Source organism: Lemur catta, chromosome 9 (genome assembly GCF_020740605.2).
Source record: "Lemur catta isolate mLemCat1 chromosome 9, mLemCat1.pri, whole genome shotgun sequence".
Taxonomy (NCBI): Eukaryota; Metazoa; Chordata; class Mammalia; order Primates; family Lemuridae; genus Lemur; species Lemur catta.
Window position 1 is genome coordinate 98,058,754 of NC_059136.1, and position 27,904 is coordinate 98,086,657.

General features: G+C 38.4%; 1 protein-coding gene across 1 annotated transcript in view; it reads left to right on the forward strand.

Moving 5' to 3' along the window:
• PXDNL (peroxidasin like) overlaps positions 1–27,904 on the forward strand; it is a 383,932-nt gene that overhangs the window by 240,043 nt on the left and 115,985 nt on the right. The window contains 3 exon segments of the mRNA XM_045560482.1: positions 5,584–5,655; positions 10,434–10,603; positions 13,218–13,335. Of these exon segments, the coding sequence (XP_045416438.1) occupies positions 5,584–5,655; positions 10,434–10,603; positions 13,218–13,335 (360 nt within the window).

Below are 27,904 nucleotides of genomic sequence, written 5' to 3' on the forward strand. Positions count from 1 at the left end.
TTAGGAGTTTATGAGTTTCAAAAAGGATGCCCTTAATTAATACACAAAATACTCTCATAAAATGAGAAGCGGAGAAGCGCTAGGCAACCATTGGCCCCTGCAGTTACTCCACCCCACTTGCCTGTGGAGGTGTAGGCGTACACGCAATTACACAGTTGGCTTTTGTTTGCTTTTTTGCTGCAGGCCTGTGATGATGGACAGCAAACTGGGCAGGAAAGTATGTTGTACTCCTGCTAGTTTGGATGTTTGTCCTCTCCAAGTCTCATGTTGAAATTTGATCCCCAATGTTGGAGGTGGGGCCTAATGGGAGGTGTTTGGGTCCTGGGAGTGGATCCCTCATGAATAATAGATGCCCTTGCTTAGCTGACACCCATGTCCGAAGACTCCATTATTTTATTTTTAGTTCATCTGCTGGTATATAATTGAGCTTCTAATATTGTTCCATTAATTTTGATAGCCCCTCTTGCTCCTCCACTTAAGAATTTGAAACTGTTACCTAGTCCCATACTCCTTTTCTTGCATTTTTCTTTTCATTTTACATCTGCATTCTGTTAGGAACATTATTATTTTTACACTACTTACATATTTAACATATTTATCCTACTCTGTGATTACAACTATATTTCTTGCTTTTGACCATAAATGACCTCTATGAATTAAAAAATATAAATATATTATTGTAACCAAATTATTGTAGATTCAGGAAATGTGCTAAGATTTTATTTCTTTTTCAACATATAAATATGAATCTGGCTATTTCAAGAAGAATTTTCTCAACAAGAGGCCAATTTTTTTCTTTTATGGTTTAAATTGCTTAAAATAATACCCTATGTGTTTGATTCATATTTGAACTATTACTTTCTTATATAATTTTTTGCATTTCTTAGACATTGTAATTATACCTATTTCTAAATGCAGTATGTGCCTTAGCAATATCTTCACATTATCTATACTGCCAAATTATACGAACTGTTTCCTTTTTCCACCAGGACCCCTGTCCTCTAACTTGAACTGGCTTTGCATTAGGCTTAGTGTCAGCTATCATAGGATTTTCCTTCACTAATTGCTTGACTGGAGCCCATGGTTTCTGGTATCCATTCTTCCTTTTTCTTCGTTTACTCCTTTGTTGTGCTGGAATACATGCTGGAATACATATTCAAATAATTTACTATGAAAGGGCTTAAGGGGGATAGTTTTGGTAATCCCACTCTCCTATAGGTAGGTCTGTTTTGTTACATCTCCTCTTTGGTGGGAATTTTAGTTTGAAAAATTGGGTGTCAATGGCAGATTTATCTTCTGAAAATGCTAGAATGAAGAAGGCTTTTTCTCTTGAGTTCCAGCTTCACAAAAATCCATTACTTTTCTTCTTTCAATTTGTTCAATTTCTTTAGAAAAATCTGTCTCTATGTAATCTATACTTGAACATAAATGAGTTTTTCCTTTTTGCAGGTGGTGTCCTGCACGGGGGGGGGCAGCTACCAGTTACTGTATTTCTCCCCCCACATTTTTGGGAGCCCCTTGTTTTCCATCCCACTTCTCACTCCTGTTCCTGCCCCAACTGTTTAAAGTCTCTGGGCCAAAACACTCTGACTGTTCCTGCCTCATGGTATTCTCTGGGGTATAACTTTCTCTATTTCATCTGTTACCTCTTTCCCATGCATTTTATGTTTCCAGAATTTGCTGAAATCTCTTACCTGTCGCTGACCTTCCATATTCTGTCCTCTTGATCGATGTGGGTTTATTTATTTATATTGAGCATCTGGACAATTATTTTAGTAGAGACTTGAAATAGATTGAGGCAAATTTGTGTGCCTAGTTCACTATTTTGGACCAGAATTATTCTCTCCATAACTTAGAAATCTGTTTGCCGAAATAATATTTTCATTATTAAAATTATAGTATTCTATTAAGGTATTTCTCAATTCAAACAAATTCAGTGTGGTTTTGCCACCACTGCACCTCATCGAGTATGTGCATTTAGCAGCCGCAGCGTGATGTCTATGGTAGTTCCTCATTGGTATGATGTGACAAAGGCCCCTTTGTGTTACCTTCGTAAGTGCCAACCCTGACGCTTTTCAGTGGTGGCATGATGCCAACACAGGCAAGGGGGACCTGCATCTTCATCTTTTCTATGAATGGAAGGATTGATTTGAAAATCCTGACACTTTATCAAAGTTAAATTTTTCTACAGTGGATAAGTCTTACCTTGAAACGTAATAACGATTTGTTGTTACATTACCAGGTGAAACAATGCATGCACAGGTAGCAGAGCCATGTGGGTTGAAATGGTCAAGTTGATTCAGAGCTTGGTGCACAGGCAGAAGATTGAAGTAGTGCTCTGTTAAAGTACGTCAAACATTACAGAATTAGGATCTTTGGGCTAATAAATCATGACTGGTATTGAAGATCATTACAACTATGCTATTTTTATCCAATATCATTTACAAATTTCAAATTAGTGAGACCATGGACATTCTTTGTATAGCAGCTCCTTGTGTTTGTCTTTTATGTGCATACTGACGTCATCAGCAATAACTTCTAGTTTGCATGCTTCTTTTGGAATCCTCAATGATTCTGTCTTTAAAAAACATGAACAAAATACATCAAAAGGAAGAAAATCCTTGGTATCCTGTGCCCAGAAAGGACAGAGCTGGTTCCTGAGAACACACTCAGCTTTGCTGTTTGGGGAAGATGTGCAGCATTCTGACCCCATGTCCTGTGGAGAGGCAGGCACCGGCCTGGGCTCACCGCATGGAAAAGGTTTCTTTGTCAGGCGTGCATCCCACTGAGGGCAAGCCTTTTCCAAGAAGTTTTCTGAAGAAGTCAGAGCCGAATATGAAATTTTCTCTACTTCTCAGAAATCTCCTGGATTTTCAGGGAATATAGTTTGACACACTGACTTGAACCTCAGGCAGAATATTTGCTTTCTCTCTCCTGCAGAACATTTATGGGAGAAAAGCTCATTCATGACTTGGCTCTTTTTGATAACATGTATATTTCTGTCACAGGAAAGAGATAGGTCTTTGTATCAAATTCCCTGCAGTAGATACTGCTAAAATATTATTTTTTGACCAAGCATCTTTGACAGAAGACATCAGAATCAAATAATTATATAAATTTTTCAATATAAAAAGAAGTATGTTTTAGGTTCTTGTCGGGAGTAAAGCAATTAAAGGGATTCTATAAGCAGAAATCAACAAGTACATTGCAGAACTGTTTTTGAAGAATAACAGTTGGAAAGAAAGAAAGAAAACAGAAAGCTGGAAAGAAGAAAGGAAAAAAAGAAACTGCCAGAATACATTTTCGCGCCCCTGCAAATTAGCACTAGAGGAACAGTGCTGCTGTTTTAGTACTGTCGCCTGGATAGTGTTCTAAGAGATAAAACAATGATAGTTACTATTGTAATAATTCTTCATTTTATAGATAAAGGGGCTGAGGCTGAGGCTTAAAGAGATTAATCTGCTTCAAAACAAACAGTTATAGAAATATCAAGCAGCAATGATACCTGACTTGGGAACTATATAATATGTTTTACATACACTAATGTTAAAATGACATTCATTTGGATATTTTATCACCATCTGTACAAAACTAAGAAAAAATTTAAGAATGATTGTTCAATATTTACATACCTTGCTTCAAAATCTGTTAAGATGGAAATGTTTTGCTTTTCTCCTGATTTATTTTGCCTGTTGGATAATTAATTCTGGTCTACTTAGCTTGGAAAATAGATAACATCTTTCAATATCCAATTATTGATGCAATTTCCAGCCTATTAAATATGTTTAAGAAAAGAATAGCAGCCTTTCTACTGTTGTTATCATGTAGAACTACACTACTTGTAAAATAGTGCAATAAGCTTGTAGCTTAGCAAAAATAAAACAGGCCTAAATTGTGCAGGTTATGTGGCTTTTCCCAAGGTTCAGTGCAATATAGTACAAGCTATTTCTCCATCATGAAACTCTGTTCCAATATTCCTGGGATAAGGAAATGGCACAGGGCTCAGGGCCTGCAGTGGAAAAGGAGAATTATTACACTACATGGCATCCACTTGCACACTGTTAAAGAAAAATTATTCATTGACACTTGGTAAAGAACAGTAAGGATGACTTCATTCAGGGTGCACCATGGCAGTAGGGACGACGGCCGCTGCGAAGGGCTCTGCACTGAGGGAGAAAGTTTGGGGTTTATAGTCTAGGGGCAGGGTAGGGGCAGGGGATGGAAAACTGCTCAGAGGAGTCCCCGGGGCTGAAGGGGATTCTGACTAAACCAACCTGACAGGATTCCTGCTGTAGGTGGGCCCTGTCAGACACCACCCGGGGCTGCTCAGATATCAGGGTGGGGGGTTCCAGAGAAACCGCCTTGCAGGATTCCTGCTAACACCGGACAGGGCAGACTCGGAAGTGGGAATCCAAAAGCCAGGTCTGCTTGAGAAAGAGCGCAAGGGCATCCGAGTGGAGCTGGGGCGAGGGGAGATGCTCTGTCAACGCTCGCTTCACGGTGACGTCCGTCCTTTGGTCACCCCCGTGAGTTTGGTGAGTCACGTGGGGCAGGTAAAGCAGGGTATAAGAACCAAAATAGGAAGGATGGGGGAAACCTGTCTTCTCGGGGGCAAGTTTCGTGAGCGAACGCGGTCGCACGGTCTTCAGCTGGGACACAGGGACCTGGCCGGGAAGCGGCCCGTGCAGAGGCCGGTGTAGCCACATGCTGCAGTTTTCTACGCATGACTGGAGTTTTCATTTCCTCGAGTGTTGGGGAAAGTGACCTCCTCCTTTTCTCGGTGCCGCAGAGTCCCCTGGGTTTCCTGTCTTCACACCCGCGCCCTTTGGCCGGCAGCATTCAGCGGGCCCGGTGACCGGGCAGTCCCCACCGGTGACTTCGCTGGCGCGATGGGAAGGTGGCGCGGCCGAGCGGCGCGGAGGGGCCGGGCCAGTGTCGCGCTGTCCGGGTCCCCCTGCCTCCCGCGCCCGCCGCCGCCTGCCTGGCCGGAGCCTGCACAGCGCTTCCCGGGCCCGCCAGCCGCTGGGCTTGTGCGGGAGCCACGGGTCCAGCAAACCCGCGTGCGGCCGGCGGCGGGGCTCCCGCAGAGGGCTGCGACTGCAGGGCGACCGCGGTCCACTTGCAGGCATCCGTTGTCCTGCATTTTTCATCGTGCCATTCTTTTTTAATTAAAAAATATCCAGTTGGCAAAAAACAACTGTATATATTCAAGGCGTACAACATGCTGATTTAATCTAGGTATACATTGTGTACTGACGATGACTGAATGGTCTGTTTACCGTGATTCCCTGCATGCTTAAATATTTATTTTTATGGATTGCTATCTATTTAGCATTTGTAATCTCTAATTAAATAAACTAAAAAATTTAAAAGTACACAGATGAGAAAATACTCCCATAGTGCAAGATACATGTAAATCTTTAAAACAAATGCTTGCGTAAGTGACAGTGATTTCTATTTGCCCTTTCTCACTGAAATACTTTTTTAAAAAAGTATTGGATTCAAAATTAGGTGAAGAAATGTTTTTTTCCCTCAAACTCATCTTTATTGTGTGGTGATTAAAATTTATCTTTTATTTTTCAGATTTTTGCATAACAACAAGCTATCTAAAATCCCAGCTGGGAGCTTTTCTCATCTGGATTCATTAAAAAGACTGTAAGTGAAAGCAAGTACGTAAAGACAGAAACCTTATAATTTTCTCCAAAATAAATAAATCCCTAATAGTGGTTGCCTTTGCCTGCTCTTGCTGTGAGAGATCATGGCAATTCCAGCATTTTAAAAAGAAAACGGTTTTGTTAACTGCAGAGCGATAGAGGACCCAGATAGTCTACTGGGCTTTCATATATTCTCTTAGAAGTGACATTCAAAAGGAATATTGAAGATAGAAGTTTTCCTCGCTTCTCTGCAATTTCCTTGCTGGTCAAATCTAAAGACTCCCAAGACTTCCTTTTCCTTTAACTTTTTATTAGAAAAGAGATGTGAGAAGTTCCAAAGAAAGTCTGACTGCTCTGGCCAGGCTTCAGTTTTCCCTTGTTGCACATGGAGTTTTCCATCCCATTCATTCCCTCCTACATTGAACAAAACAAAACAAAACAATCCAGTCCTCTCGTGGACTCTGTTCTCAACGGGCTTCCCTGCTCCTGTCTTCCCTGTTTCCTGCCGATTCGCCTCATTTTCTGTCCACTCGTGTGGATCACTCTCCCTCACTCCGTCTGTCTTCACCCCCATCTGTGTGTACATTTCTGCATGGTTGATGTTTTTATTTTGTTTTATCTTTTTCGTGGTACACACAGATATAAGTCCATTTATCAGGTCAAGAACAGATGCCTCCTTCTCAGATGCCGGCTGAACAGCACTTAGTAGAAAATTCACACAGGTGTATCTGTCACCTGTCTTAGATGCCACTTTTGTTGCTGTTCCTCTTCTAATGTTGTGTGCCTAGATACAGGTCCATGAGCAAGGGAATATGATGTTGAAGTAAAAATTAGAGTGCTGAGAAGATAAATCTGTGCTCAGTTGGTGCCTGGAAATAATGCTTGCAGTCTGCATTTAAGGAACCATGGATAATCAAGGGGACATTTCCTCCACTCCCAGTCCTTTCATTCAAGTCTTTATTTCCTGCTTTCTTGGTAATTCTCACGTCAGACACACATAATGCTGCCCCACAGTCTTTTCCTTGGTGTTTTTTGATTGAGTTCAAACCCATGAAGGCCTTGGTTGATGACTCTTTTTTGTCAAAGCTTTCTTACTTGTCAGAACTGGTTGTACCACAACCATTTGGAATAATGCACACACCTATTCTTGCTTTTTAATCTTTTGTGGGAAATGCAGAATGCCAAGACATTTTGTAACAGGGTCATAGGATGCTTCATTTTGGTGGCAGAGATAGTGTGTATTATTTTTTACTTGCCCTCTTTGTCTTCTGTTGGCTTTGTTACATCACTTACGGTTAGAGTGATTGTACATTATAATTCCCATGCAGGGCTTCTTGTCTGCATAGATTTCTATCTGGGTATCATTCTTGACTTCTACAACTCTCAGAAAGCCTTGAAGTGCTAAATCCCTCAGTTTTTTCTAATCTCATTTCATTACTCTTTCTTGTTAAATCTTAGTAGCAGTTTTTCTGTTCCAACCTCTCGCGTTATTGAAACAGCCTTCACTGCATTGTTGGAGCACACGGGGCAAAACCAAATGCTGCTGAGAAGGCTGAAGGAGGCCCCACTTACAGTGATGTACCAGTGTGTGTCTGTGGTGCATGCACTGTATTTATTTCAAATGTTTTAAGATAATTTTGTTAGTATGTTACGTTGGTGGAGTATGTTTACTTCACACATTTATTTTGTGGGAAACTGACATACTGACAATTTGAGCAAACTGCTCCAGGGTCCATGAGATCCTGACAGGTCTGAGACACAGTGGACACTGGTACCTAGTTATTCCAAATCCTCAAACTTTTGTCCTATTCAGGCTGCAATTTAGATGAGAACAACAGAATACAGGAGAATGATGGAGGGCTCATAAATAAGCCCTACTACCAAGTGAATTCCACCTGCAACAATGAAGGCTTTCAACAGCTGGGAGTGTCAGTTTACCAATAGCACACGGGCACAGAGAAACCAGTGTGAATCCCGTTTGCCGCACCCCTACTTGTGTGTGGGCATGACACATTTTGGATCACCTAACACTGGGTTCTCTGTTGTACCATGCCATTTCTAACTCACGACAACCACATTCACATGTGTATGTGAAAATTAATGAAATTCTTTTATAAAGTGGTTTTTGATCCTGTAAGTCAAAGGGATCATACAAGTATTAGACAAGTGATACTCTATCTTCAAATAGAAAAGATTCACAACCTGGTGCCATTTTTTTCTTTGAAATTTTCCATTGAGCAGTAAATGTGCTCAAGTAATTATTTTAATGATATGATTCTCAAATGAATATTATCAGAAGGCAGTTGTCTTGTATTTAGTACACTTGTTGTGATATTTGATGTAAGAACACTTTCAAAAGAGAATGAATTTGAAAGTTGTGTATTACTAGTATTACTATAGTCTAGTAAAGGGTAATAAGAATCACCTTTCTTATTGATTGACTTTATTGGTATTTATTTTTCAAAATTCATGGCTCTAAATTATAGGGAACATTTCAAAAAATGTTCTCTCATAAGTTTGAGGAATGATTTATAAGGGGTCCCCAAACAGATTATTATACAAAAGTATACTTCTACTACTACTATATTATTTTTCAAATATAAAAGGAGTTTTTCAACTGGCGAGTGAAAATATATATCCTTTAGTTGTTCATGTTTTGTATCTCCACTATGAGTGAATATCTTAATTGAAGTTGATAGTGATAATAAATTAAATCTTGTGCTCCAGTGTTAGCAAAACACACAACCATGAGGACACATGAGGGAACACGTGACCATGTACTAATGGAGGGCTAATGAGTAAGCAGTGATGACCACTGGGAAATGGAACATTCTGGACTGTTAAGGCCCCATGCCCATGATGTTCCTGAGGGATTTGTATCGACATCCTTGCTTATGATCAACGCAGAGCAATGCCATGGTGGTACTGAAGTGACTCCTTTATACCTATCCCCTGTAAACTCTTTTTGACAAAATTACCAGAAATTAAACCTACAATGTAAATGTGAACTTTGGGCACAATAATGCTGAAATAGATTTTTTTGTAGCCAAGTAGCTGATACAGTAAATCAGTCATGAATAAAGAACAGCCAAGGACAACTGAACCAACAATGCAGTCCTGAAAAGTGCTAATTGACTTTTTTGCTTTTTACATTACTCTGGTTAAGGCTGAAAGAATTCTCTATTTTCACTATGGCTTTATTTTCTCAGTTTAGTGTGAAGTCTTATTGGAAACGTTAAGCAAATATCTGTATCATTAACTAATTTTTTATTGAGTATGACTTTTTTCATTTAATTTATCAAATTAAAGCTACTAAATATTGCTATCTTTTTCAGTATAATAAAATTTAAATACAATATAACAATCTCATGGACTGATCATCTTACAATATACTTCACAAAACTGTAAGACAATAAATCTTTCTTAAATTCATTAAATGCATGTAGTTTACTTGGGAAGTTTTCTAAATTCTCAACCTAAGGAACAGCAGGATTTCTTTACTTTTCTGTTTACCTGTTCCAGTAACTTGGTATTGGTGCAAATTTCTAAATTAATACAGCTAGGTGACTTTTTATTTTACCTGCAGATTGTTTCCTTTAGATTTCATTTTTGTTTGTATGTTTCTTTTCCCAAATGTTTCTTTTTAGGACTTTTCACACATGTGTACTTTTGATTGAAAGTTATTAAAAATCATAGCATTTTGTATCCTGTTCAAGTCACATAGAACACCACTTATTACATAAAGGTATTAAGCAACCTAACTCTCCTCTGTATCATAAATATGTTCGTATTGTCCTTTTATCATTGGAGTTTTCTTGTGTAGAGAGTGGCCTGATGGCCACTCTAGGCAGACTTGTGAATTCCATTTAGCTACTGCTCCTCTTTTAACCCCTTGAGAGGAACGACAAGCAGAATTCATCATTTGGTTGCCCTTTTAGCAAGAATGGAATATACACCATAAATCTCTCTGGCTGTCTATCACTTTTATTTCATAAGAAAAAATGCTAGAAAAAATTAGGGAAACATTATGAAACTTGGCGAAAGTGAGTAACTTGTGTGTCTAGGTTAGGAAATACCATACAGAAATGAAAAGGGCCATAGCCTTCCTGTTACAATCTGCATGTGACAATTTGAGAAGGGGACCTTTTAGCCAGGCCTTTGAACATAATAAAAAAAATGTTTTGCTTCTATCCTTTAGGGCAAATTGAAACCCAGGGAACACACGCCTGTCCGTGCTGATGCTAAGGAGGTTTCGAGGGCGAAGAGCTAGTCGTCTGGGGTGGCTGCATGAATCACACGCAAGCACGTTTATAAGCCTCCTTTGAGCAATAAAGCCTCCACTATTTCTTTGAAGTAATCCCTGTGAAAAATTAAAATGCCACCACCACATAATAGATTCCTTGTTCTTTAACATGTAAACAAACTCTAACGTTTCAATACTTATAGTTTTAATTTTAAGTTTTCTCCAAAACAGATATGTTCATTTTATCTTACAATTATTTATTTATAATCAATATAGGGCATGTTAAGGGGAAACTGCTTTTCTAGTATTAATGTGGCTTCCCCAAAACATTGTGACTACGAAAAGGTATCTACTCCCTGCGAGATATGCAACTAAGTAAGCAATTCTTAAAATCTGCTTATTGGTAACTGGAAATCCTGGAGTCAAAGATATAACAGCCAAGGTAGGTCAGAGGAAATTAAGTATTTCCACTCCAAAGCCTCGTCACAGAGATTTATAGTCCTTGTAACCGCTGTCATTCCTGCCTGCATGCTTAGGCGCCTGGACTCCAATGCTCTGGTTTGCGACTGCGACTTACTGTGGCTGGGGGACCTTTTACGGGGCTGTGCCCAAAGCGGCCACACGCGGGCTGCTGCCGTGTGTGAATATCGCGGAAGACTCCGCGGGCGCTCGGTCGCTTCCGTCACAGCAGAGGACTTCAAGAGCGGTATGTCGTTTTCTCTGTGTGCACACAGGACGGTCTTTTGCTTGCTCTCGTTCTGTGAAGGTTTATTATATGATGTTGCATTTGGAAGAGCACATTGTCAGAAAGTGTCAGAAAGTGTTTTTAAGGGATGTGGCAGAAAGTATGGCCAATTTCCTTTACATCATGTGCATTTTTATTTAAGGAATTTTAATTATCTTCAACTATAAGAGCTGGGAGAGTCCTTGAGGATGATTTAATCTAATCTCCATAATTTCATAGGAGAAATATTGAGAAAAATAATTTTTCAACAAGGTCACAGGAAATGGTGTCCAGCATTAAAGTATGCACTTATACCTCAGTATCTCTTAGGGCTCATAAACAATAATTTGGGTTTTTCAACTTTAGATCAAGTAATTGCTAATTTTCACAGCTAAGAAAAAAAATCATTGATTTTTTTTCTCATATATAATGGGACCACGAATATGACTAAAGTAATGAAAATCAGTTTTATCTCTCTGTAAATTTTTAAATAATGCAAACCTTGGATTTAATAAGCATATAGTTGTGTTCTGACACCCTTACTAAAGCAGTAGGCTTTACTTAAAGAACTCATTGTGGCTGCTTATGATGTTATTTGATTTTCTTTAAACAGGTTATTTCAAAAATCATATTAATATAATTCAATTCCATTCAGATTGAGAAGAAAATTCACTTGGTCTTTATTGCCAAAAAAGCTGCAAATTTGTCCACAGCTCTTATCTTTACTACCAACTTCTAGTTCACGCCACAGTGAGGTTTTGCCTGGACTGCGTTGCATCCTAACTGATGTCCCAGCTTTCATTCCTCTCTCTCCAATCTATTGCATGTGGGGAAATTGCTTAAGAAAACTTATCTGATTGCATCATTGTTTGCCCATAACCCTTCTGTAGCTTCCTACCTTAAAATAAAGCACAAAGTACTTAATGTGGTTGACAGTCCCAGTACAGTTAGTCCTGGCTGCCATCCACCTGTCCAAGCTCCTACTCTTCCCTTTACCAGGTGATGCCGCCACCAAGATGTTCTTCCCATTCTTGGAAGTTCTTAAGCTTTTTGTCAACTGAGGGCTTTCCTCATGCTGTTTTCTCTGCCTACAATATTCTCCTTCTACTTCTTCTTTTAGTAGTCCTCTTGTCAAATGTTAATTACTTGGAATGGCTTCATTTGACCCCTGCCCCACCCACTTTCCTACTATACCCACCCTGAGTCAGGTCCATTTGTTTCATTTATTTTCCATCTAAGAATTTATCATAATTTGTTATTACGTGTTTTTTGTGTTTGTTTATTTATTTATTTATTTATTTATTTATTTATTTATTTATTTATTTATTTATTTATTTTTTTGGAGACAGTTTCACTATGTTTCCCCAGGGAGGAGTGCAGTGGCGTCGTCACAGTTCACTGCAACCTCAGACTCCTGGGCTCAAGTGATTCTCCTGCTTGTCTCCCAAGTAGCTGAGACTACAGGTGTGAGCCACCACTTCTGGCTAAGTTTTCTATTTTTTGTAGAGATGGGGTCTCATTCTTGCTTAGGCTGGTCTCAAACTTCTGGGTTTAAGTGCTCTTCCTGCGTTGGCCTCTCAGAGTGCTAGGATTACAGGTGTGAGCCACCGTGCCTGGCCTGTTGCTTAATTTTAATTGTTTCCATGAAACTAGAAACCCCTGGGCACAGAGACTTTGTCTGTTTTGATCACTGCTTCATCACTTGTCTTAGCACCTTGCTGGCACAGTGCTAATGTTGAATTATTTTTAAAAAATAAATACACAAATAGAACTATTTTTCTCTCACAAAAAGGGGGTACAACCAAGATGTTGTGTGGACTTTTAATGAAGTAGGTAAGATTACTCAAGATCTGTGGAATGTGCTGCAGACATAATGAACATGGTTATTTGTTAATGATAGGAAATCTCAGCTAATCTTATAAAAAGAAGAATTTAGTTATTTAGAAAGGTTTAAAGATCATTAGGTGAAATTTACTATAGAAAAGTTAAAGTCCCTTTTGTACTTTGTTCTCTATAATTTAAATTCAATTATATTATTTGATTCGTTAAAAAAATCAATCACTCCACTTTTTTATTAAAATAATTTAAATGTTTCCATGTTTTATCACTCAACACTTACGATTGGAGAATGGAATCATTCATTTATATTGATAAGTAATTTTGCTCAACCAAGTTTAAAGTCTAGATGTATAAGTTCTTGTAAATTGTACAAAGTGGGTAGTTAGATGGCTAATTGTCAAGGGAGAGTGCCTGCAGAATTGCAAGCTGAATTAAGTACTTGGTTTGAAAAATTGACCCATAAAATCAAACTCCTTCCATAAATATGGTTGTATTGAACTACTAGAACTAAAGGCACAGGGATATTTAGTTTACTTCATTGGTGATCCCTTTATGCAATGAATCCTCACACTTCTAAAGTTTAAGTCAAACATATGTCTAATATCTTACCTGGTATGTGTATGACTAGGTACACATAGTTTGCTGTATAAAACATCAATATAGAAAAGAAAATTACCTATAGCTCTTTCTCAACAATATCTTAGAATGCTATAATTTTGTGTCTTTGAAAAATATCTTAATCATTCTTTTGTTACAGACAGTCCCCGAATTACTTTTGCACCCCAAGATGTGGAGGTACCATCAGGAAACACTGTCTACTTCACTTGCCAGGCTGAAGGAAATCCCAAACCTGAGATTATTTGGATACATAACAAGTAAATACTAAGCATCTGCATGGATTGTACTTCTGTGTCTGAATTCAGTAATCCTTTTATCTCACTTCAACTAATTTATTTATAGAAAAATTACTAAAATTATCAGAATTTCTAGGAGATAAAAATGTCTTTTAACTCTTATTTTTTTATTTGCTCAAGCTATCTAAAGGACTTCTTAAAACTTACACATTTCTAGACATCGATGATTCTGAAACTAAAATAATTTGGTATTATTTCTGGAAGAAAATACTGATTGATAACAGAGTAGTTTGTTTTAAATCTGAATATAATCTGATATAGCCCCATCTAAGTTATTTTAGGTTTAAACTCATATTTCATATTCCACTTTGTAACTTTCCTATAGTAAAACACTGTAGAATTATTTAAGTGAATTGGCAATAAATGATATGCAAGATTATTTAAAATGCTAATCATTTATTTTATACTCATAATACTGTTTGATAAAACAAAACCTATGCATCTAAAAATCTGAGTGTAAAATTAAATAGTCACAACAAACTTTTAAAAAGTTAAAATGAAAGTGCTAAAAAAGGAACAAGTAGGTAACATAAAATAGATACACAAAATGAACTATATATATATATATATATATATATATATATACACACATATATATATATACGTATATACTTCAATGGTAGTACTTGGGCAATTATATTTTCATTAATTACATTATTGATAACTAGCATGGTTTTCATGTGTCTTTTTCATTCTTGCACAAAATTTAGTTGATTTTTTTCTGTCATGTGTATAATCAACTCTGATATTTCTTGCTTGTCTCTATAAAATACTCTAAAAGAAATGATAAATAGTTTGTATGCTTTTTGTTTCTAATTTGAATTTCTAATTGTAGCCAGAAACAGCCCTGCTTGTGAAATGTGTTTTTAATTCCTCCAAAAAACTAATAAGTGCAGGTTAAAAATAGCTTAGAAGGCAATTATGAATACTTTTAAATCTGGAAACTGGACCAGGAGAAAGCCTTCAACTGGTAGACGTGTTCCATTTATTTCCATCTTGAGATTGTCCAAGGGCATATGAGAAACAGAAATCGCTGCTTCTAATGTCTTAAAACTGCTTGCTCTGCCCTCTTACAGTTTAAATTCAAAAATGATGTGTTCAAGGTTACAAAGGTACTGACTAGCATTTAGAAAGGAACAAGTGAAAAATCACATTGCCTGCTAGAACTTATGACATACATGTGTCAAATATGCTGGCTAAAGAAGCAAAGATGCACTTGAAAAGAAAACAAAAAAGTCTAAAAGGAAGGAAGTAATGAAGGGAAGATGCAGTACAGGTAGAAATGCTTGTTAAAATGTTAACCATTTGATGTAGTAAAATTAAAAATGAAAGGGAAGAGTTTAGAACAAGAAATGTTTACCATTAACAAGTCTTAACTTGCTGATTACCTGTTGTTGAGAATTTTTTATAGAAAGATAATGCATATACTGAAAGTACATGAAGCATAAAGTATGGTACAGCAAATAATTTAAACAGACATTTATTTAACATGAGCCAGGCTGAAAAAAATACTGCCCACTCATTAGGAGCTACCTATGTGTCCCTTTCTTATCACCATCCTTTTCTTCTCCTTGGACGGAACCTCTATCCTGACTTTGGGTTCCTTAGAGGAGTGGGTTAAGAACTCCTCCTTAAGAGGAGTGGATTAGACAGAACCAAAGGTAGAATTAGAGGATTAGGAGGAAGATTTGTGGGAGTAAACTAGATTTCAGAGTGCTTAAGGGACATGAAGACTACTATGCAAAGGTCCAGCATATATTCAGTAGGAGTTCCAGAGAGGTTAGAAAGAATGAGCTAAGGGCAACATTTGAGGAGATAACGACTGAGAATTTTCTAGAAATAAAAATAAAGTCATGAAATTTCAGACTAAGAATTGTATTGATTCCCAAATAGGATCTACAAAAGAAATCTACACCTGGTTTGTTATGATCACAACATTAAAAGTCAGCGATAAAATCTTTCATACCAAGGTAATTTGCAGAATACCTTCAAATCTATAGCAAGTATACTTGCAGTAAACTGTACGTCAGACAGCAGGCAATGAAATGTATTTAAAGTGTTGAGGAAAAATAACTTTCTATTTTATATTCAGTCAAATTATCTGACAAGGTAAAATAAATAAAAACCATTTTAAGACAAAGAACAGAGCTTCACTCAGGAATATATGCTGAAGGGACTACAGATAGATGTGCCTTGGTCAGTAGGAATTTGACCCATAAGGAAGATGTGATATGCAGGGAGCAAAGGTGAGCAAAGTAAGTTTTAAACATGTTGATAAATATCAATAAACTGAGATTGTTAAATTAAGAACTGAAAAACTGTAAAGTAAGTGAGAAGTATAATGTTAGACAATATTTATAGAAGAGTTGTAAAGAGAGAGAACATAGTTAAATCACTACATAGTTCATTTCCAATATTTACTTTGGATTTTGTTAAGTCAAGAATGCATGTTAAAAATCAAGGTGAAATACTAACAAATAGAAAGAGTTTTCCATACTAGGAAAAGGGGAAAGGTAGATAAAGAAAACTGGATGAATCCAACAAAAGAGAAGAAAAGACAGAATTTAAAAGGCAGAGAAAAGACTTAGAAAAGAGAAAACATAAAATAACTTATCAGAAATAAATTTAGGAGAGGAACCAGAATAGTAAGTAGATACTTGCGTTTCAAACAGGTTGTCTAGAAGAGAACACTAGGATTCACCAGGGAAGTGACAGGAAACACCAAAAGTAAGAGGAGGGTTCAGGGAAACTTGCCCAGCTGAGGACTGGTGGAGAGCCGGGAGAAGTTCCTGAATGTGGGAAATTGGCAAGAGAGAATCCCCCAGGTCTCCGCACTGCACGACAGGCTTTTACAGTCTTGACTACCGGAGACCCCCTAGACCCACATGGGCCTCAGACATAACATGGGGAGCTGCCTAGAGATTGCACGGAGGTGCTGCTCCAGAAAGGGAACCCGCGTGGAATCCCATAGGCATTGAGCCTAGCTTCAGCTGAGTGCCATTGTGAGAGCCTAGAGACGGGGCATCTACAGATGCAGGAGCAGCCACTGTGCTGCTTTAAGGAGGGAGAGGACAGTCTGGGTGCTTCTATACACCCCTGGGAAGGTCCCCACTGCCCTGCTGTGGGCTGCTGATGAGACTGAGATGTTAGTGGACTATACTTCCCACAGCTTCTTGCCCACAGTGCTTGACTCTAGGATGGGCCACACTGTCTCTAGTCACAAGCCCAAGGCACAATTTTGAGAATTTAACACTGGGCTGTGCCCCACCCTCAGGCCAAGTTCAGGCTGACATGGTTGCAGCTGCTGCTGGACTGAGGAGGGACAGGGATACCAGGCTATCCTAAGCATACCGAGGATAATAGCCACTGCCCTGCAATGGGCTGCTGTGAGGCCAAGAGTGGAACAGATCCCACTCCCCGGCTCTTCTTGCCCATGCTGCTCCCCTGAGTGGCACTCCACCCATTCTGCTCGCAGGGCAGCATTGGCTGCCTTGCCTTTAAGATGGAGCAGTTGGCCCCATTTTAAAGAGTTTAATGTTGGGCTGTGCCCCACCCTTGGGCCAAGTTTGAGGTGATGTGGCTGCAGTTGTCACAAGCTAGGAAGGGACAGGAGAGACCAAGCTCTCCTAGGACAATACCTGCCACCCTGCTCTGGGCAGCTGTGGGACCAGGGACTAGCCAGCCCAATCCATCACAGCTGCCAGCAACACCAACAAGGAACATTTGGGTCATAGTGGGTTGCTCTACCACTGCTACTGGCATCACCCACATCACACCAGTTGCCCGTGGGACTGAGAATCCACACACAAACCCAGGCCACTGCTCCTGCTGCTAGATTCTGAGCAAGCCATTTAGAGGCCCAAGAATTGGCCCTCCAGGACAACATAAGGTGCCCTGGAGCCTAAAAACAGGCATGCTCAGCTCACTCTCACCACCACAGGGGCCTGAAGACTGGCTCAGTTGGTGTAAAAGTCTCCAGCAAAACTTCACCAGAGTCTCAACTAACAACCATACCCTAAGCCATCAAGGAAATCACAGATATCACTGAACTCGTGTACTGCCAAAGAAATCATACAAGTATCATACTACTACAGGAGCCAAAATCAAAGCCAATGTATCCTATTCAACCAAAAACATATATATATATGGTAAAAAAATTCTCCCCTATAAAAGTAATTTCCAAAAATTGAAAGAAGTGACTGTGACACCAGATGTGCAGATATCAATGGAGAGACACAGGAAACATAAGAAATCAAGGAAATAAGACACCATCAAAGGACCATGACAATTGTCTAGCAACAGATCCTAATCAAAAAGAACTCCTCAAATTGCCAGATAAAAAATTGAAAGTAATGATTTTAAAGATGCTCAATGAGATGCAAGAGAAATCTTAAAACCAATACAAAGAAATCAAAATTCAGGTTGTGAATGAGAAATTCACCAAGGAGATAGATATCTTAAAAAAAAAAAAAAAAACAAACCAGAAATTCTGAAACTGGAAAATTCACTTAAGGAAATACAAAACACATTCAAAAGCTTCAATAATAAACTAGACAAAAGAATGAAACTCAGAATTTAAAGCTAGGCCTTTTGAAATGTTCCAGTCAAATTAAAATTTTTTAAAAAGAATGAAAAATAATGAAAGATGCATTTGAGACATCTGGAACTATAAAAAACAACTAAATTTATGAATTATTGATATTCCTGAGAAGGAAGAGAGATCAAAAAGTTTAGAAAAACTATTTAAGGAAATAATAAATGAAAACTTCTCAAGTATAGTGAGAGAGTTAGACATCCAGATACAGGAGGCCCAGGGATCCCTAGGCAAATACATTGCATAAAAGACTTCGCCAGAGCATATTATATTCAAATGGCTAAAGTCAAAGTGAAAGAAAGAATTTCAAAATTATCAAGAGAAAAGCATATAGTCACCTATAAAGAAAACCCCATCAGACTAATGGTGGACTTCTCTGCAGAACCCTTAGCTGTCAGAAAAGAATGGGATGGCTTTTTCTAAGGGCTGAAAGATAAAAACTGTCAGCCAAGAATTTTATATTCTGCTAGAATAAGGTTTACATAAGAAGGAGAAATAAAGTCTTTCCAGACAAGCAAGCCCTGAGGAATTTGTCACCATTAGACCAGCCCTACAGGAAATGCTCAAAGAGTCTTAAACATAGAAATGAAAGGTCAATATTCATCATCACAAAAATACATGAAAATATAACACAGGTGGAATAAAACAATCACACAAAGGATGAAGAGAAAGGAATCAAATGGCAACATGACAAGATTTCATCAACTACAAAGACAAAAAGAGATAAAGAAAGAATTTCTAAAACATCTAGAAAACATTTAACAATATTACAGGAATAAAGCCTCACATATTAATAGTAACATTCAACATAAATGGGTAAAATGCTCCACCTAAAAGATACCGATTGGCAGAATCAATTTAAAAAAATGATCCAAGTATATGCTTCTTACAAGAAAGTCACCTCACCAACAAAGACATACAAGGAAACTGAAAGTAAAAGGGTGGAAAAATATTCCATAATAATGGAAATGAAAAGCAAGCAGAAGAAGCTATACTTATATCACATAAAACAAACTTTAAATCAAAAACAGTAAAAAAAAAAAAAGGCAAACAAATTCATTATATAATGATAAATCAATTCAGCAAGAATATGTAACAATGTTAAATATATATGCACTCAATCCTGGAGCAGCTAGACTCACAAAACAAATATTAGTAGACCTAAAGAAAGAGACGGAAAGGAATAAAATAATAATGGGGGATTTCAATGTCTCACTTACAGCACTAGCTAGATCATTGAGAGAGAAAATTAACAAAAAAATTGGTCATAAATTGGACTTTAGTCCAAATGGACCTAACAGCCATTTACAGGACATTCTGTCTCAATAACTAACTACAGAATATACATTCTTCTCATGAACACATGGAACATTCATTGATAGACTATATTTTATGCTACAAAAAAGGCTTAGCAAATTTTAAAAAATCGAAATCATATCAAGTACCTTATCAGACCACAGTCAAATAAAGCTAGATGTCAGTACAAAGGGGAAATCTGGAAACTGTGCAAATATTAATACATGGAAATCAAACAACAACCTCCAAAACAATCAATGGGTTAATGAATAAATTAAGATGGAAATTAAAAGACTTTTTGAAAAAAATGAAAATGAAAATACGACATACCCAAACCTGTAGAATATAGTAAAAGTACAGCAGATAGGGAAGTTTATAGCATTAAGGGCCTACATCAAAAAAGCAGAAAGATCACAGATGAACAACCTAAAGTTACCCTTCAGGAACTAGAAAACCAAGAGCAAACCAAACCCAAAATTAGGAGAAGAGAAGAAGAAACAAAGATCAGACCAAAATAAATGGAATAGGGACAGAAAAAAAATCAATGAAATAAAATATTGATTCTTCAAAGAGATTAAAAAGTTGACAGACCACTAGGTAGACTAACCAAAAACAGAAGAGAGAAGATCCAAATAAACAAAATCAAATAAAAAAAAGGAGACATTGTAATTGATGCCACAGATATATGAAAGGTCATCGGAGACTGTTATGAACTATATGCATACAATCTAGAAAAACTAGAGGAAGTGGATAAATTCCCAGAAACATACAACCACCCAATCTTGAATCAGGAAGAAATAGAACTCCTGAATAGACTGACAATGAGTAGTGAGATTTATTCAGTAATAAAATATCTCCTAAGAAAATAAAGCCCAAGACCAGAGGGATTCACATCCAAATTCTACCAAACATACAAACAAGAATTAATACTAATCCTCATGTAACTTTCCCAAAAACAGAAGAGGAATCTTCCCTAACTCATTCTAAGAGGCCAGTATCACCTTGATACCAAAACCAGACAAAAAGATTGCAAAAACAGAAAACTACTGACCAATGACTCTGATGAACATACACACAAAAATTCTTTTTTTTTTTCATTTGTTAAACTTAATTTTTTTTTTATTTCAGCTCATCACGGGGGTACATAAGTTCAGGTTATATACATTGTCCATGTCCTGCCTATCCCCCCAAGTCAGAGTCTCAAGCGTGTCCATTCACCAGACAGTGTGCCTGGCACTCACCATGTAGTCATACCTCCATCCCCTCCCCCCACCCCCCACCTCTCTGAGTCAGCACCCTCAAGCATCACCATTCCCTAGATGGAGATGCAGGGATGGTTTAACATATGCAAATCTATAAACGTAATTCACCACATAAATAGAAGCAAAAATAAAGATCATATAATCCTCTCAATAGATGCAGAAAAAGCATTTGACAAAATTCAACACCCTTTTATGATAAGAACACTTAACAAAATAGGCATAGACAGGGCCTACCTAAAAATGATACAAGCCATATATGACAAACCCACAGCCACCATCATACTGAATGGGGAAAAATTGAAAGCATTCCCACTTCGAACTGGAACCAGACAAGGCTGCCCACTGTCCCCCTTACTTTTCAACATAGTATTGGAAGTCCTTGCGAGAGCTATCAGGCAATAGAGCAGAATCAAGGGAGTCCAAATAGGGAAAGGAGAGATCAAACTCTCACTCTTTGCTGATGATATGATGTTATATCTAGAAAACCCCGAGAATTCAACCAAGAGACTCCTGGAATTGATCAATGAATTCAGTAAAGTCTCAGGATACAAAATCAATACACACAAGTCAGAGGCATTCATATACACCAATAACAGTCAAATGGAGAACCAAATTAAGGACTCAATACCCTTCAAAATAGCAACAAAGAAAATAAAATACTAGGAATATATTTACCCAAGGAGGTAAAGGACCTCTATAGGGAGAACTATGAAACACTGAGGAAGGAAATCGCAGAACATGTAAATAGGTGGAAAACCATACCATGCTCATGGATCGGAAGAATCAACATTGTTAAAATGACTATTCTGCCCAAGGTTATCTACAGATTCAATGCAATCCCTATTAAATTACCAACATCATTTTTCACAGATATAGAAAGAATAATTCTATGCTTTGTATGGAACCAGAGAAGACCACATTTAGCAAAAGCAATTTTAAGCAACAAAAACAAAATGGGAGGTATTAATTTGCCAGACTTCAAACTATACTTCAAAGCTGTGATTATTAAAACTGCTTGGTATTGGCACAAGTGCAGGGACACAGACCAATGGAACAGAACAGAAAATCCAAATATAAAACCATCGTCATATAGCCATCTAATCTTTGACAAAGCAGACAAAAACTTACTCTGGGGAAAAGATTCCTTATTTAATAAATGGTGCTGGGAAAACTGGGTAGCCACATGTAGAAGACTAAAACAGGACCCACAGCTTTCACCTCTCACAAAAATCAAATCACGGTGGCTAACAGACTTAAATCTTAGGGGGGAAACTATTAGAATTCTAGAAGAAAATGTAGGAAAGACTCTTATAGACATTGGTCTAGGCAAAGAATTTGTGAAGAAAACCCCTAAGGCATTCATAGCAATAACAAAAATAAGCGAATGGGACCTGATTAAATTAAAAAGCTTCTGCACAGCCAAAGAAACAGTCATGAAAATAAACAGACAGCCTACAGAATGGGAAAAAATTTTCACATACTACACATCAGATAAAGGTCTGATAACAAGAATCTATTTAGAACTCAGGAAAATCAGCAAGAAAAACTCAAACAACTGTATCAAAAAATGGCCAAAGGACATGAATAGAAATTTTTCTGAATAGAAATGTTCTGCGATTTCCTTCCTCAGTGTTTCATAGTTCTCCCTATAGAGGTCCTTTACCTCCTTAGGTAAATATATTTCTAGGTATTTTATTTTCTTTTTTGCTATTTTGAAGGGTATTGAGTCCTTAATTTGGTTCTCCGTTTGACTGTTATTGGTGTATATGAATGCCTCTGACTTGTGTGTATTGATTTTGTATCCTGAGACTTTACTGAATTCATTGATCAATTCCAGGAGTCTCTTGGTTGAATTCTCGGGGTTTTCTAGATATAACATCATATCATCAGCAAAGAGTGAGAGTTTGATCTCTCCTTTCCCTATTTGGACTCCCTTGATTCTGCTCTATTGCCTGATAGCTCTCGCAAGGACTTCCAATACTATGTTGAAAAGTAAGGGGGACAGTGGGCAGCCTTGTCTGGTTCCAGTTCGAAGTGGGAATGCTTTCAATTTTTCCCCATTCAGTATGATGGTGGCTGTGGGTTTGTCATATATGGCTTGTATCATTTTTAGGTAGGCCCTGTCTATGCCTATTTTGTTAAGTGTTCTTATCATAAAAGGGTGTTGAATTTTGTCAAATGCTTTTTCTGCATCTATTGAGAGGATTATATGATCTTTATTTTTGCTTCTATTTATGTGGTGAATTACGTTTATAGATTTGCATATGTTAAACCATCCCTGCATCTCTGGGATGAAGCCCACTTGGTCGTGATGGATTATTTTTTTGATAAGCACTTGGATTCAATTTGCTAGGATTTTATTGAGAATTTTTGCATCTATATTCATAAGGGATATTGGTCTGTAGTTTTCTTTTTTCGTTGCATCCTTTCCTGGTTTTGGTATTAAAATTTTGTTGGCTTGGTAAAATGTGTTGGGGAGAATTCCATCCTTCTCGATATTGGAGAATAGTTTATGTAGGATGGGCACCAGTTCTTCTTTGTAGGTATGGTAAAATTCAGGTGTGAATCCATCTGGTCCAGGGCTTTTCTTTTTGGGACGGTTTTTTATTGCTGTTTCGAATTCAAATCTAGATATTGGTCTATTCAGGAATTCTATTTCTTCCTGGTTGGGCCTGGGAAGGCTGTGTGTTTCTAAAAATTGGACCATTTCCTCCTCATTTTCCAATTTGTGTGCATAAAGATTTTTGTAAAATTCATGGATGATGTCATGTATCTCTGTGGCATCGGTCGTGATTTCTACTTTCATGTTCCTGATGGAGGTTATTAGAGTTTTTTCTTTTCTGCTCTTGGTTAGCCTAGCCAGAGGTGTGTGAATCTTGTTTATGTTTTCAAAGAACCAACTTTTTGATTTATTAATCTCCCTTATGGTTTGTTTGTTGTCTTCATTCAGTTCTGATTTGATCTTAATAATTTCTCTCCTTCTGCTGGGTTTGGGGTCGGACTGTTCTTCCTTCTCTAGCTCTTTGAGTCTATTCATTAGATTGTTTATTTGTAAGTTTTCTGTCTTTTTGATATAGGCATTTATGGAAATAAATTTTCCTCTCAGGACTGCTTAAGCTGTGTCCCACAGATTTTGATAAGTTGTGTCTCCATTGTCATTTAATTCAAAGAATCTTTTGATTTTCATCTTGATTTCTTCATTTATAAAATAATTGTTCAGGAGAAGGTTGTTTAGCTTCCATGACATTGAGTAGGAATGAGAGTTTCTGTTAGGGTTCATTATTACTTTTATTCGGCTGTGATCTGAGAAAATGCATGGTATAATTTCTATTTTTTTAAATTCTTTAAGACATGCTTTATGTCCTAGGATATGGTCAATCTTGGAGAATGTCCCATGGGCTGATGAGAAGAAAGTATATTCAGTGGATTTTGGGTAGAATGTCCTGTAGATGTCGGTCAGGCCCCTTTGTTCTAGCATTCTATTTAAATCCTTTGTTTCTTTGTTTATTTTTTGTTTGGAGGATCTGTCCTGTACTGTCAGCAGTGTGTTAAAATCTCCAGCTATCAAAGTGCTCTTATCTATCATTTTGTCCAAATCAAGTAGGGTATGCTTTATGAATCTGGGTGCACCTAAGTTGGGTGCATATACATTAAGTATAGTTATGTCTTCTTGTTGAATTGTACCCTTCACCAGTATATAGTAACCATCTTGGTCTTTCATTACTTTTATTGATTTAAAAACTAAGTTATCGGAGATTAAAACTGCCATGCCCGCTTTCTTTTGACTTCCATTTGCTTGAAATATTGTTTTCCACCCTTTTATTTTCAGTCTAAATGCATCTTTGCAGGTTAGGTGAGTTTCCTGAAGACAGCAGATACTTGGCTTGTATTTTTTTAACCATTGGGCCAGCCTATGTCTCTTGAGTGGGGAATTCAATCCATTCACATTTATTGAGAGAACTGATAAGTGAGACTGATTTCTTTTCTTCATGTTGGCTTGAATTTCATTATTCTGTTTTCTCACTTGAGCCATTGTGATAACTGGTTTTTTTTCTTCTCATGAGTAGTTTTATATTTGTGGGTCTTTCTTGTGCTGGTCCCTGGTTAGCCCTGTTTTGAGTACTTCATGGAGAGCTGGTCTTGTCTTGGTGAATTCTCTGAGTTTTTGTTTATCTGAGAATGTCTTAATTTCACCTTCATATATAAAGCTGAGCTTAGCTGGGTATAAGAGCCTAGGCTGGGCATTATTTTGTTTCAGAAGAGTGAGAATGGGGCCCCAGCCTATTCTTGCTTGTAAGGTTTCAGCTGAGAAATCTGGCATAATTCGAATGGACTTTCCTTTGTATGTAACTTGTTTCTTCTTCCTTACAGCTTGTAAAATGGCCTCTTTAGTGGAAATTTTTGTCAATCTAATAACTGCATGACCTGGTGTCTTCCTATTTGGTATGAATCTCCCAGGGGTTCTTTGAGCTTCTTGAACCTGTATATCTAGAGTTTTGGCAAGACCTGGGAAATTTTCCTCAATTATGTCTTCAAATAGCTTATCTAGCCCTTGCTCATTGTCTTCTTCACCCTCAGGAATGCCGATAACTCTCACATTAGGCTTCTTCACATAATCCCAGATTTCTTGTAGGCTCTGGTCATTTCTCTTATTACTTTGCTCCATCTCTGTGACTGACTTATTTAATTGGAAAGTGCTATCTTCGATCTCCGAGATTCTTTCTTCTCTTTGATCTACCCTGCTCTTGAGACTTTCCACTGTGTTTTGTAGCTCCCTGAATAAATTCTTCATTTCCAGGAGTTCAGTTTGATTTTTCTTCAATATTTCGATTTCTTTAGTGAATTTTTCTTCCAAGTCCTGGATCTTTTTTGTGGTATCTTTGTGTTGGTTATCCATTTTTTCTTGCATAAAATTCAGCTTATTTATGATCCATGATTGAAATTCTTCCTGTGACATATTGCTATTTCGCGTTTGATTTGTGACAATTGGTGGAGAATTATTAGTCCTCTTCGAAGGTGAGGTTTCAGCTTGATTCTTTGAACTCCCAGAGTTCTTTCGCTGAGGCCTTCCCATCCAGATCAATCCTTAGTTCCCTCTTTCAGCTTTAGGCTGGACAGAGGCACTCTGCACACGGATCTTGGGCTGTGCAGCAGCCCAGGTAAGCTGCCTCCTCTGTAGCTAGGGGGAGCCCTTTGCATGTTGTTCAGGATTTTGCTGCCTCAGCTGGGGGGCTGCTCCTGTTGGGTCCAGCCCCAGAGAATTAATTTGGCCCGAAACCAGTTTGAGGGTCCCATCCCTGGGCTGATTTAATTGCAGATGGAAAGCGACTTTTTCCTTGCCTCTTGCTCTCCCGAGGTGGTTTCTGCCTCTCTCTGCGCGAAGGACAGTGGCTGGGGGAGGGGCGTCCTTGCGTTCGCCCAGCGCCCGGGCTGCTGCGGCTCCCAGGGGTGACATTCCCCCCGCCCCAGTGTCCGCAAGGTCCCCGCTCCGCCCCCTCGCGACCGGGGAAGCGCTCAGTGTTCACGCAAAGGCGGAGCTCCTAGTGGGGGCCGCAGACCAGGGGATGGAGCCGCCCGGTTCCCAGTCGCTCCACAGCAGCTTGGCTGGGGACCCCGACAATGGCGGCTGCTCACGCGCCGGTCACTGGCGCTGGGGGCGAATGTTCAAGGTCTGGCAGGGACCGGGGGAACTGGGATTGAGGGAGCCGGCCGCCTGCGTAAAGGAGACAGTTCGGCGTCCCCCAGGTGTCTTTTGTTGCAGCCCAGCGCGAACCCTCTCCCTGGGTTGCAGTCGGCCCACAGAGCCCTGGGACCAAAATGCCCCCCGCTATTGTCCCCTCTCCACAGAGCCCCGCATCTCCCGGGGTGATTATGCACTGACTTCAGGCAGATCCCTGACTGAGTGGGAGTGGGGGTCAGTGGGGGAACAGGCCGCTTTCCTGTGGGGCTGAATCCCCTCCACTCGCTGGTGAGGTGGGTACAGCCAACCCACGTTCCCCTCTCTATTGTCCTTCTGGCCCTCTCCAGATTTTCCCGATAAGATTTTCCGTTCACCTCAGTCTTTTCTTGTTCTCTGTGTCCCACGCTGATTCTCGGTGGATTCACACCGCTATTCTTGCGGGGGAGCGATCCTCTAGCGCTGTGGCAGACTGAGATCCATGCCTTCCTGTCTGGGAGCATGAATCCAGGAGGTCACCACCACTCTGCCATCTTTCAGCCCCCCCCACACAAAAATTCTTAACAAAATACTAGCAAATCGAATCCAACAGCACATCAAAAAGATAATGCACCATGTTCAAGTGGGTTTTATACTAGGGATGCAAGGATGGGTCAACATATGCAAATCAGTTTATATGATATATCACATAAACAGAATTAAGGACAAAAACCAAATGATCATCACAATAGATGTAGAAAAAGCATTGATAAAATTAAGCATCCCTTCATAATAAAAATCCTCAATAAACTACAGATAGAAGGACCATACCTCAGAGTGATAAAGGCCATATATGACAAACCCATAGCCAACATCCTACTGAGGTGGGCAATGTTGAAAGCATTCCCCCTGAGAACTGGAATGAGACAGGGTATCCACTTTCAACATAGTACAAGAAGTCTGAGCCAGAGCATTCAGGCAAGAGAAAAAAATAAAAAGACATCCAAATTGGAAATGAGGAAGTAAAATTATCCCTATTCACTGATGGTAAGATCTTATATCTAGGAAACCCTAAAGACTCCACCAAAATGGAATTAGATTTGATAAATTAATTCAGTAAAGTTTCAGGATACAAAATCAATGTATAAAAATAAGTCACTTTTCTATGCACTGATAATCATCTAAGCAAGAAACAAATCAAGAAGGCAATCTCATTTATAATAACTACAAAAATAACTAGAAATATATTATATTTAACCAAGAAGGTGAAAGATCTCTACAAGGAAAACACAACACAATAATGAAAGAAATTGTATGTGACACAAACTGAAAAACTTTCAATTGTCATGGATTGGAAGAATTAATATCAATAAAATGACCATATTGCCCAAAGCAATTTACAGGTTCAATGCAATCCGTATTTAAACACCAATATTATTTTTCACGCAATTGGAAAAAACAATTCTAAAGTTCATATGGAATCAAAAAAGATCTCAAATAGCCAAAGCAATTTTGAGCAAAAAGACCAAAGCTGGAGAATTTACATTACCTGACTTCAAATTGTACTACAAGACTATAGTAACCAAAACATCATGGTACTGGTATACAAATAGACACATAGATCAATGGAACAGAATAGAGGACCAAGAAATAAAGCCACATACTTACAGCCAACTGATCTTTGACAAAGTCAACAAGAACATATACTGAGGAAAGAATGTC